The sequence below is a fragment of the Lupinus angustifolius genome, chromosome LG04 (genome assembly GCF_001865875.1).
Source record: "Lupinus angustifolius cultivar Tanjil chromosome LG04, LupAngTanjil_v1.0, whole genome shotgun sequence".
NCBI lineage: Eukaryota > Viridiplantae > Streptophyta > Magnoliopsida > Fabales > Fabaceae > Lupinus > Lupinus angustifolius.
Genome location: NC_032012.1, coordinates 18,963,332 through 18,976,407, shown reverse-complemented (window position 1 = coordinate 18,976,407; position 13,076 = coordinate 18,963,332). Strand labels below are relative to the sequence as shown.

General features: G+C 33.6%; 2 protein-coding genes across 3 annotated transcripts; both read right to left on the bottom strand.

Moving 5' to 3' along the window:
* Positions 1,924-2,808, bottom strand: LOC109344865 (vacuolar iron transporter homolog 4-like). The gene has a single exon (XM_019583596.1). It carries the CDS (start codon positions 2,665-2,667, stop codon positions 1,972-1,974), a length of 696 nt encoding a protein of 231 aa, XP_019439141.1. The 5' UTR covers positions 2,668-2,808; the 3' UTR covers positions 1,924-1,971.
* On the bottom strand, positions 7,955-12,009 carry LOC109346105 (tRNA (guanine(10)-N2)-methyltransferase homolog). Of its 2 annotated transcripts, XM_019585483.1 has the most exons (7): positions 11,661-12,009; positions 11,142-11,353; positions 10,238-10,561; positions 10,015-10,089; positions 9,811-9,885; positions 8,124-8,689; positions 7,955-8,071 (listed from the first exon to the last, which is right to left on the bottom strand). In XM_019585483.1, the coding sequence occupies exons 1-6, from the start codon at positions 11,878-11,880 to the stop codon at positions 8,132-8,134; spliced, it is 1,464 nt and encodes a 487-aa protein (XP_019441028.1). In that variant the 5' UTR covers positions 11,881-12,009; the 3' UTR covers positions 7,955-8,071; positions 8,124-8,131. The 2 variants fall into 2 exon arrangements, with proteins under 2 accessions (XP_019441028.1, XP_019441027.1); XM_019585482.1 differs by having other exon boundaries at positions 7,988-8,689.

The window sequence follows — 13,076 nt, the reverse complement described above, 5'->3', positions numbered from 1 at the left end:
ACTTGAAGGTATGCTAAATATTTTAACCACGATTGTCTAAAACGTGTGCTTTCTTGTGTGGCTATTGTGCATATTTTTTGTAGTGACATGCGCAATATCAAAAAAAATTGTTCTTGTATACAACCATTTTTATCTACAAACTTTAAAATAATAGCTATTTGTGATTCATCAAATGATTCATCAACAACTATGTAAAATTAAGAATCTACAATCACTTCTTTAAAATATTACTAAACATGATATATGCATGATTTCCTTTTAAGTTTTATGAGAGTTATACTTTGAATTTATATGGAGCAATCTCTAAATCCACTTTTACAAGTTCATCATTGTGTGATGATAAGCATTTTTACCTCCATTTTTATTATTATGATGATTTGTCATGATCTCTAAAAGCACAAGCTTAAAAGGTGAGCCATGAGATTGAATAAATAGAGCTCTTAAGATGTTTAATTTGATTAAAACTTTGCACATTAAAGGTATTAGGTATTGCAAATATACCCAAATTGGTTCAATAAATCAAATCAAGTTTTCATTACATTATTGTGTAGTGACCCACCAAGATAATGCACATTCCATTTGGGCGTTGACTTTTTCCCTTCTCTCAACCATTATATTTTTTAGTAAAAACATGGGAGGTAGTTTATGGTATGGTAAACAATAACCAACATCATTTTATATAAAGTAATCTAACCACCTGTTCCTACTATAGTCTACCACAGGCCAAGACAATTGCACTAGTAATAATAAGGTGGTGGTGGCAGTAATTGAGTCATGATATTCAGCTTCAGTTTTTTATCAATGTACATTAAAGACATGTCTACCATAGAATTACAATTTCTAGGTAAAGGATTGAGGAATTAAAACAATTAAAATTATTTATAGTCCCACTATTTTTGGGACAATTTGGTCCCTAAAATATTCTTCTTTGATAATATGATCCCTCAAAATATGAACAAGTTACATGAAGTGAAAATTTTCATGGTCAGTTTGCACCACAGAAAAATATTTAAAAACTATTGGATTATTTTTTTTTACTAGAACTATATGTGCTTCTAACCCCTTAAGCTTTTTATGCATGAAGTACTATTAGTTTGTGATCTAAATCTCAAAGGTGCTATGAAAGTGACTCATATATAAGAAATATTTTTGGTTTATTTTATTCTACAAAAGACACTAGCATATTATAATAAGGCCAGTAAAATGGTAAACAGTCCAGATAAAGCATAGAGACAGAAGAAAATATGGGTGTGGGAAAACCTTCATGTTTCATTCCTTCAGTAATCTCTATATTTTGAAAGAAATTAGTAATGGATTATTGGTTATAGGACACCTTGGTATGGAAGAAAAAATTCCATTTCAACCCTAAAATCTTTAGGAACAGATATAAAATGCATGCATGTGAACATTTGTGTTCGCTTATAACAAAGCAGCCACAACTTATTAAGAGTAATTATAACTAGGAACAAAGATCTTTTCCATTAATGGAGAGATAAGTACATAATTTTACATTTGTTTCTAATGGCAAAAGTATTATTATACTGTATATAAGGATAAAAATATCTTACCATATTATTGTTTCTTTTGTATTGCCTCTCCATGGAAAGGATCCTTACTCTTATACTAGAGGCCGAGTAAGTCATTTGTCACACCCTGCCTAACATTATTAGGATTTTTGTAAGGGGAACATGTTAAGGATATCTAAAAAAATATAAGTATAAGATAAAAAGATGATTTATTTAATATTTTTAATTTACTACGTCAATTTACTTTTTTAGATATTCTTAAGATATGTTATATGATATGAATGAGAGATCATCGGTCTTCAAAAAGTAACATTCTTACATTATTTTATTAAAATTTGCTTGGTCCAATACATGGAATAGGATAATCTCAAAGACAGGTGATCTCTGTCCATGTGATGCAATTGAGAAACCAAATAACTACTACCCACTCATTACATATTGACATTCAAATTCCAGCAGAACCAATCAACTTGGTGAGTCCAAATGTTATGGCCATAGCCATCCAACCTCCAATCACCACTCTGAGACAGGACCTTCTAACTGGAGTGTTTCCAAGCACTGCTCCAACTATTCCAAATGCCAACAATGCTAAGCTAACTGCAACAGCAACAATAGCTAATCTTATCTTGTGATTCCTTATAAACAAAGCTGCTAGCAATGGCACCAAAGCACCCACAGAAAATGCCAGTGCTGATGCTAGTGCAGCCTGAAATGGATTTGGCAACTTCTCCCTTTGAGCTTCTTCATTCACTTCATTAATATTGTTATTATTATTACCTTTCCTCTCCCTTTTAATTCTAGCCATCTCTATGTCATATTGAGTATACACAGAGACAAACTCTCCAATTGCCATGCTACATGCACCAGCAAATAAGCCAGCAAAACCAGCAATTAGCATGGTTGTGATGTCTTCCTTAACAGCTCCAACACCCATCATAAGTGATGCAACTGAGATCAACCCATCATTGGCTCCCAACACCGCGGCTCGAAGCCACTGAGCCCTTTGAGAGTAGTCTATGTTACTCTCTTCAACCCCTTGAATTGGTTGTGGCTCCACAACATTATTTGCATTTGCATGGATAGGAATCTCAACATGGTTAGGTGATGATGTTACATTAGTTCTAGCTCCAAGGGAAGCCATCAAGGATATGATTAAGTAAAATATAAAGCTAAGGAATGATAAGATATATAGATAAGGAGGAAAATGGAATATGATATTGAGAGCTTGTGGAGATCACATGCTTCTAATGAAGGGTATTTATAGGGATGGATCATCAAGTTTGTGTACTGTACACATGGACCTAAATATTAGTAATGGATTTTGAGGAGATAGTGTGAGGTTACTAGCTTGTAGCTACAGCAACTTGGTGACTTTCTTAACTAACAAATTTTGTCACCTTTAAACGTCCATCACTAAAAATACCTAACCATCAAAGTAATCTATATTATTCACCTTACTTGGTTCAATCATGTTCTCAGTTTGGTTTACCCTTTAATTTTTTAATGAAGAGGTAAATATACTCTTATATTTAGCATATATGTGTTCAGAGGTAATATATGTTTGTGCTTTTTGTTAGATTTAGGAGTAGAGACTTTGCTGCTGCATTCAAGGTTGAATTAAATCCACTAGTTATGGATTTCTATACTTCCAACTTATTAGAAGTTGACTAGTTGTAAAAGATTTTGGATAGATTTCCCAACTTCAATGCATGGTCATAACTCATAAGGCTGATTATGAGAATTACTCCGAGGAGAAATGTAAATTAGTTTCAATATATATAAGGTAAGCACTAGAACTAGTTGATATAAACAATAGATTTTTTTTTTAAACAAAGGTGCGTTAACTCACACCCGAAATATGATTAAATAGAAAAGGATTACAAACGAACGCCATAAAGATTACAAGTTGCGGAACCTATAATTAGGAAGCAAATTCCTATTCCTGTAAAAATTCAATTTTGGAATTAACTCCATAGGTGGCAAGCTTATCAGCACAAGTTGTCTGTAAATATGGCTAACCATAAAAACAATAGATTCCAACACATGTAACATTTGGAAATTGATATAAACATAAGAGTATAGTAAAGGTTTAGAATGATATGAGAGAATGATTATACATATATTATATTTGATGGAGTGTGCACTCCACAGGATAGTGGCTACTAAAGTGTGTTATATTAATAAAATTGAAGGGAGTGTTCACTCCACACGAAAGCCACAGGTTGCTCACTTTGCTGAATAGCAGAAAACCAAATCATGTCACTTCAATTTATCTTTCTGCATTGCTTTAACTTTCCCCTCAAAGTGATCCACTATTGCTTTATTGATTTTCCTTAGGAAGTTTATCATATTGTATTTTCATATTTGGATGAGTAATCAATATCTGTAAGTGTCCAACTTTGTTATTGCATATATATAATATTTTGTTTAATCCTGAAAATAACTTATTCCTTTGTTTGTAAGGTAAGACCACGTAGATCTATCCCTAGATCTCATTAAGTGAAAGTCTTGTGCACTGGGCTGCCCATATATATCATGTTTAATTGATAATGTACATACCTCTTACAATCATATTAGTTTTTTTTCAATTCTCATTGTCAGTATAATCATCCTTGAATTATATTATACTTGTGACACCATGGAATTTCTTCCTGATTCATTTTCTTTTTAGATATGTCAACTGATGTCGTTCCATATTAATGGCAGACCCAGATGCAACATTTAGGCTTTATACCTTGTTTCACATAATTTTATGCTCCTACAAAAATGAAATTCCAATTCAGCTACATTGTTTGACAAATAAAGTTCTGATCAAAATTAATCTTAGACTCATCTTAGGGCTAAGAGTCAAAGAACAAATGAACTCACAAACTTTGTCCAAGCTGAATGAGAAGAGAAAGGAATCAGTATGAGTACAAGATGAAATAATGAAGTTGAATGCATTAAAAATTAAATTAGAAGAAATTGAATGGGCAATATAAGTATATGATCTCTCTATGACCTAAAAGTAGAGAAGAAGAATTATTCAGACAAACCCACTAACAAAAATAAAGCAATAATGCGTGTCTCCACTCTCCACCGTAAGAATGATCTTAAATTAGAATGAATTCAAGAAAGAAAGTGCTTGTGCTGGCCAAAAAATATATTCAAAGTGGGCATGTGGGTTTCTAGTGGAAGGCACACTCCCTTAAATTATTTAATCTCCACATGTATAAAGTTATGTTCACAATACATTGTTGTTAATCAATAGAGAGGTAGCCACTAACCTAGCATGTGGAATGGAAAACTCCCTAACAAGATTGTGATTTACCTTCTAAAATTATTCGATCTCATGCATTTGTTGCAGCTAACAAGGCGTAAGTCAGATGGGATCATGATGTCACTGTCGCTTGTGAAGTCAATGGGGAATACTCCTGAGATTGTGAGATCGTATTGACTTGGGTTGATGAGAATCCTTCCTTAATTGATGAGATATGATCCATTGAAAAAGATTAATGATGATATTCCAAAATTATTTGAATCATTCTTTGATTCTTAGACATCTACAAACTTAAACTTAGGGAGTTGAAGAGAACAATTTTAAGTTAATATGACAAACATTAATTATCAATCATCTCATTATGAATAAGTCTTCTTATCATTTACTATATAAAAGAAACTTGTGTGGAAGAGAAAATTGTGTGAGTGAGAAAAGTGAGAAGAGCAATAGTCCATATTTGTTAGAGTGTGAGACTAGGATATTCCTAGTAAGAAGTTAGAGTGACATGTATTCCATCATAGTTGATGCAATTGAATGGTATCCTCTTAGTGTAAAAGATAAACATTGTAATTCAACTTTTTATATTGAAGACTTTTTCTTGTCTAAGTTTTGTGGTTTTTTACTTCTCAAGTTGAGCAGGTTTTTTCACATTAAAATATTTATGATATTATTTTTCTACATTTTACTTTATTTTATCATCCTGCTTATTGCTTCCGCAAGTTCCTTTTTTTCAACAATGGCATCAAAGCTCCCAGATGAACTTGGGAGCTTAGCTTGTGCGATCCAAGATGAAAGGAGTTGTTAATGTCTCAAATGATGAACAGATGTTCAAATAGGAAACATGCAACTATTCCTATTAAAAGTCCAAGATGGAGGAATGTACTAACCCTTTTATTGCAAAGACAATCCAAAAGGTAAGACTCACAGATTTAGAATTTTCGAATCGAAAAGTTGTTACAATAGTTCAAATGTGAATTGGTAGAAGTTTGTTTGATCATATGTCCACATATACAAATGATTATGAACTTTGGTTGAAACTTAAACATGTAATTCATAAGAAGACATCCATAAATAAAACATATTTTGTCAAAAGGCTATTGAAATTGGACTATAAAGATGGTCAGAGTATGATACAACACTTGAGTTCATTCAAGGTTCATGTCAATCAATTAATAAAGATAGATATGATGATAGATGGTGAGATATAAACACTCATGCTACTCATTTCATTGCATGAAAGTAGGACACATTGATGGTCATACTCAACAACTCAGACCCATATGAGAAGTCTAAATGAATATTGTTTCATACATTATATTGAATATAAAGAATCTAGAAGAAAAGATTATAATGCATCATTCCAATTTGAAGCAAATGTTCTAGTGAGATGAAGAGAAAGTGAAATTCATTGGAGGAGCGAATCTTGTGGAAGGAGAAAAGAAAGGTGAGAGGTTGTTTCCAATCACACACGAGGTCAATAATATGTTATTTTTGTAGAAAAGAAAAGTATAAGAGATATGAATGTAGGTTTCTGAAGAGAGGCCAAAAAGTTAGAAAATTTAGCTAATCCAAGGAAGAATGATAATAAGCATATCATGATCGTAACTACAAATGATGATGTATTCCTCATTGGAGAATGCAATTACCTAAATTGTACACATGTTGATTGGTCTTGGATCATTGACTTTGGTATCCATTTCCATGTAAGAAATGTGACTATGTTACTATGAAAATGAGAAATCATGTTACAAGCAAGATTATCATTATTGGTGAAAGATCTTGCTACTCATTGCTCGATGTTCAAATGAAAGATCTTTATATATTATGTGGGCCATAATTTATTCTCAAGAAACAAATGTTGCTATCAACTCCAAATATTTTTGGCATAGACAATTGAGACACATGAGTGAAAAAACACTTCAATTGCTCAACAAAGACCACCTTTCACATAAAAGGTAAGGTTTTGGAATCATGTATTAATTTTATTTAGAGTAGATTATATTGATATTCCTTGAGTTTTAGTGATATTCTAGACTCAATTGGAATTGGTTTTAAATTATATCCTAAACACAATTAATTATATCCTCATTCATTGTTGGTTGGGTTTTTGGGAATTATTTAACAGTTGGCAACCCCTCATAGTGCTGTGGACACTAACACTATTTATTTATCACCGTCCTTCTATATAATATCCTCCATAAGGAGAGTGTCTTCTATTACCAATCTCATTTTCCCTTTGTACTTCATGGCTTCCCTTAACACTTGTAAGAATGAAATGCCACTTCGACTTTCCCATGCATGCCAATCATATAGAACCAAAACAATGTTCAATACTCTCAAAGGGCACATTGGTATTGGGAGCCAATAATAACAATGAGAAAGATGTGGGGGTTAAAAATTACAAGCTACCAAATCCTTTTTGCAGCCATAGTATCACGATTTAAGCCTCTTTTCTGATACAACCAATAGTAAATTCTTCATCCTATGAGTAAGGAATCAATCTTTTTCTGAGTGTGTGGTTATCCCTTCTAATAATTGTTGCTCATAGGAATCGAACATTTGACATTTGGCCTAATACTATACATAGGGATTTAGTCAGGCTTTACACTTTATTGGTATTTAGGCCTATTATTGACAACCGAAACTACCTAGGCATGTGATCATGAGCTATGACCCATTTATGTAATACCTTACACTAGAAGAGTGTCTTTGAACAAGAAAAAATATTTTTCTTAATACATCTTTGTATCTTATGTCTCATGGAATATTATGTCATTATTACTATAATACTGATTAGAGGCCAAATGGCAATAGCTATATATTTTTTGCCTGGTCAAGTTAATTGAGTTTTCTAAGATATGAACACTATTTCTTGCCTCATTTTTAAACAATTATTAATAATGAAGCCAAAAGCACAATAATTAGATATTGAATTTGATCATATCCTCATAACTCAGCTTTGATTATGCTTTATAGTGAGACAGACTAACTGGATCTAAGTAAACAAAATAGCATCACATGCAGACATAAAAAAAGTTTGATCAGAATAAGCTTCCACCACACAAGCAATATAATAACAATCAAGTTTTTCCCAAGTAAAGCCGGCTACATGGGTGGAATGGAACCATAATGATTACGGTTAAAACATCGGATCAAAGATGCTCACCCGTTATGTTAATGAGACTTTAAAAAATAGAAGAAAAAAAAGACCAAGAATTGAATAACAAGAGTGTGTGGTTATGGTACACGAACTTCCATATAGTGTGACAACTTTTCCTCTTGGACACTGAAAAATACAGAGCCATTCATAGTGATGATGAGGGACTAGACCATCTAACATATAATCCTAAACATACTTTCCTCTGTATTTAGGCCTTGGATCCTTAAGAAACTTCGACTCACCCGCCTCCTCTGTTAACTGAGCATTAGATGGACTAAAAACCGCAGAATGAAGATTACCGTCTTCTAACCATTTTAAATGGTTATCCTTAAACTCCATGTGTTTAACCCTAGCTGCCTCAGCTATTTCCTCGGTGTAAGGACCTGTCTTGACCATCGTAAGTAACACCCGGCTATAACGTGAGCTAAGAATTTGCTCAGAAGAACAAATCAGTTTAAAACATGGATGCTCTGGGAAATGAATTTCTGAATAATCATCTTCTCTCAATACAGGATAGAAGAACACAAGCCTGCCCCCCATTATAAGCATCCTAGCAGCAAGGTCAAGCAAATCATGCACGCACTCAACTAAACAGTAAGCTCCAGTTGATGGTATGTGACCAGTCCTCTTGTCATCCGGAACTACGTAAGGTGCAACAGTCCCTTTAAGAAGTTTCCGTCCACCAGATTTGCGTCCCCCAGCTCGTACTCCATAAGGAGGGTCGCATATTATTGCATCAAATACCTACAATAAAGAGCAAAATATCTAAAGACTAGACAAAGATGAATTCTCAAAAGTAATGAATAAAATAAATATGGATCCACATAATTTTTTTTGCACTTGATATTGTATTCTTTCCTTAGAAACAAAGTAGATATAATACCCCGACTTATCTTCCCAACTCCAGTACAAGTGAACTGGTCGCCAAACTTGCCAACTAACTTCATATTTCTAACAAATAGCCAATCACACTAATGTTTTCTCCACTCAAATCCTTTGGAAGAGGATAAATCACTTGACCCAAAGGCTATACACTCTGGTAATATTGACTAGTTTGAAAAACAATATGACTTGGTGAGTAACACACTTGCACTCTAATCTCATTTTAAACTCAGTGGGGCTGGGACTTTATATGTATTCCACCTAGTGGGACAAGGCTTGACTGACTGTTGTTATTAAACAGAACACAACACTAGAATACCAAGCAGCGACCAGGTCTAGCAGGCTTAACCAAGAGCCAGGTGAAAAGGGTTTAAAAATTCACACCCCAATATTTAATGGTTACAACCCAAGGTTTTCAGTATGGCTGTATATGGAAGGCAAATACTTCACACTTCCATATAAATCCAAATGGAAGGTTTTTTCAAAAATAAAAATTACACTTCCGTATGAAACCTTATTGAAGTGTAACACTTCCGTATAAAACCGTAGGAAGGTTTTTTACACTTCCGTATGCTTCTCTACCGAAGATTGGAGTGTAACCATTAAATAACGGGTGTGAGATTTTAAGCCCAGTGGAAGGGAGGGAGGGGGGGTTGAGATTGGTGGGATACCCAATCCATTATCAAGTCTATTGCCTGTCAGTGCACCGGGTGCTATCAAATTATCAGTAATGCAAATCTATCCCCTGGTCATGTTACTAAAATATACTAACAGAAAGGCAGAGTCAGATCTACATTTCAACCACAGATTTGGCATTTTTAGTTAGATAAAAGGCAATAACAGCAGCAAAGTTGCAGATATAGAAAAACTCTCAACTTGAGACATGCAAATATACAGTAGCGGGTAGCCAACTCAACCTTCAGATTGTGGGGAAAAAAATAAGGAAAAAGTATAAGAACAAGAAAGGGTTTTCAGGGAAATACCTCTTTCAGCCCTGGACGCCAGGGAGGAAGGTTATTATCAGCCCTTAAAAGAGCAACCGGCATTGGCAATCCATACTGCAAAATATCCAGCCGAATAAGTTTATCAACGACTATCATAATATTATAAGTAGTACTAAATTCCAAGTAACTATATGAACACACTCTTCAAAACTATTCATAAGTAATGGTTTTTTTGACATTTACCTGCTTAAAGTTACTCCAAACATTACAGTCAGGACCACGTCCATCCCGTACTACCCTAATGTCAATATCAGCACCCTGAACAATTTAGGATGGTTCAAGTTAAAGAAAATCTTCTGCACGCATATTAACATGTACTTGCTTAGAATAAATCAGTTATAAAGCGGAATAAGCTGCAACAATAATTCACCCAACAGAAGAAGAAATAAAAGGAGGAGTAGCAGACCATGGTCATTGCTCCAAAATGAGCTGCTGCAACAAGAATACTTCCAGTTCCGACAAAAGGGTCATAAACCAGTTTCCCAGGTGTAGCTAGTGCTTGGTTGGCCATTAGAAAAGCCATTTCAGCATCCATGGCTGTTGGCCCAAGATAAGTACGGCTTTTCAACTGATATGTAGGTATAAGCTTCCTGTCAGCAGCACCAACTTCGCGACCAAAGAAAAATCTCTTTTGGACAACTGGAGGAAGACCGTTATTAGCTCCGTCATTATTATTATCAACTACAATAAGACAGAAGTTGTGATCTGGATCTTTCAACTTTACTTGTCCCTGCAAGCATGACATATGTTAGGACACCCTTAGAAGAGTAAATAGCTATGTTATATACTGAACGGAAATGTATTAGAAGGATAAAGCCCTTGTAACCCCAGATCAACAGCTCCTTCACAAGGTGAAAACTGCAAACACTTCTACCCGACACACTGCTGAAAATACCAAAATGTTTAACTCTCCCATTCTCCTAACCTCACCTTATCTATAACCCCATACAAGTATATTCCCTTTACCAAGCCTATAACTAACTTGACAGCTAAGCTACCTCTCACTTCCCCTTTTACTAATCATACCCCTCCTCACATTCAGGTCCTTACAGCATAAAAATGACGAAGAATAATACATTCTTTTAATGATTTGAGTTCTCATAAAAGCCCAATACACACTAAAAAAAAAGTCCATTTGCATCACACATAACTATAAATAAAAGTTAGCATAAAGTAAATAGTGTCATGTGCTCGGATTTAAGAGCATTATTCAAATATATGACAGAGCTACTTACATAGGACTAAGTTGACTATACCATCAAAATATTTAAAATGTACAGAAAATCGGACCAGATTAGAGGACAGCCCACCTTGAAAGGGATATAAGAAAACCCTTGAATGAGTTCCATTTGCTCCTTGAGGCTAATGGCCTTCCCAAAGCTGTCAACAGTAATCCTGAAAGTGCTACCAGACTCCAAGCATGGCAACTTCCCGTCACCTACGTAACTCAATACCGAATCTCTCAACTCCTCATAGCTACCCCCTTCTCCCCACAGCTCATACATTCCTTTCACAAGTATGCCTACAAATTCCCACACAAAATAAATATATAAATAAAAGTTAAGCAAAACAATAAATGGAAAAAAAAAAATCATTAAGGGGTATGCTTAAAGAACATATCTTTTCAAATCCATGTAATCACCATAAACATAAATAGTAAAAAAATACAAAATTTAAACCTACCCACGAGTCAAAAATGAAAAATCATTAAAAGGGTAATCTAAAAAACATAACTTTCCACTTAAAACTCCAAGTAATCATCATAATCATAACCAAAATACAAAAAGGTCAAGAAAATGGGGAAAATGAAGTGAAATATGAAAACTGACTTCGGTTGGCAATGTTACGAGCAATTTGTTCTGACGGGAGATTGACAAAATGGAAAGGAGAATCTGGGTGGTGATGTAGAGGGAGCTTCCATTGCAAGTGGTAAGAAACGTCACCGTTTTGGTGTTCATCTTCAAAAGCTCCAAATAGGCGTGCAAGAGATTCCACTTCGGGTTTTCTGTAATCCAATAATCTGTGGAAGAAAGCACATAAGTACCACATGATTTTGTTTTGACGCTTCTTCCCAAGTGAATGAGGTTGAAGAGAAATGGTGTTGGTGGTGTTAGTGTTAAACCCAACCCAAAACCCTGAACCCGGTGACAAAGAGATCTGATTTCAAATGGTGGAACAAAAAGAATAAAATAAAATAAAAATAAAAATGTGTTAAACCCAACCCAAAACCCTGAACCCGGTGACAAAGAGATTCTGATTTCAAATGGTGGAACAAAAAGAATAAAATAAAATAAAAATAAAAATGGTTTTATATAAAGTTTATTTATGGAAATACTGATCTATAATATTAAAATTATTCTATTAAAAATTGATGTATAAAAAATCAATAATAATTAAATATAAATAGTGAAAAATATAATAATAATATATAAAACACAAACAATATTAGTACATACATATTTTTTAAATAAAATGGTTAGTGGATCCATCAAAAGATTGGAAATATGGTGGGTTTATGCAATAAACATAAGATTCAAATAAAAAGTGGAATTTGCTCCTAGAATGATAAGGTCCGAGTCCAATAAGGACATGAGTTGACGTGCATAGGTAAAAAATATACTTAGGAAAGCGATTGGTGCAATCCTAAAATCGATGAATTAATTATCATATTTGTATATATTATATCAATTATATTATTTATATAATTATATCATTTAAAATTAGTATATTGACCAATTTTCATTTAAACTGGAATAATTATACTGATTAAATTAATTTAAAATTAGGAAAATTTATATAACTACTTTATTTTTTACTAGAAAGTTATTGTGAAGATCAAACATATAACCAATAAAAACATGATAGGATATGACAGTTTATCTTGTTGCAATTCAATGTTTAGGGAACAAGCTAGATATAAAAGATTATTATTCCATTTTCTTATCATCTTATATCCCAATACAAAATGTTGAGTTAGGAATAAACATGACAAAATATTGTACTACCCACACCCCTCTATAAGTGTATCAAGCTAATTAAATTTGGTTCTAGGAAGAAAAACAGTTTAATCAAATAATGGTTCAATTTGAAAGAAACATAATAAAATATTGTACTACATCCACCCCTCTAGGGGTTTAGCAAGCTAATTGGATTTGGTTTTAGGTGAGAAAAGCACGTGAGTCGAATAAAATGATTTAATTTGGTTTTGCTTTTGATGTTTGTAGTACAAAAATTCAATCGAACCA

What these genes read in the sequence shown, in the direction of transcription:
- LOC109344865 (XM_019583596.1), bottom strand. Translation starts at nt 2,667, where the DNA reads ATGGCTTCCCTTGGAGCTAGAACTAATGTAACATCATCACCTAACCAT.
- LOC109346105 (XM_019585483.1), bottom strand. Translation starts at nt 11,880, where the DNA reads ATGTGGTACTTATGTGCTTTCTTCCACAGATTATTGGATTACAGAAAA. An exon ending in ATTTTGGAGCAATGACCATG is followed by an intron (nt 10,090 to 10,237) that starts GTCTGCTACTCC and finishes TAAATTGTTCAG; the next exon opens with GGTGCTGATATTGACATTAG. An exon ending in TTTGGAGTAACTTTAAGCAG is followed by an intron (nt 9,886 to 10,014) that starts GTAAATGTCAAA and finishes GATATTTTGCAG; the next exon opens with TATGGATTGCCAATGCCGGT.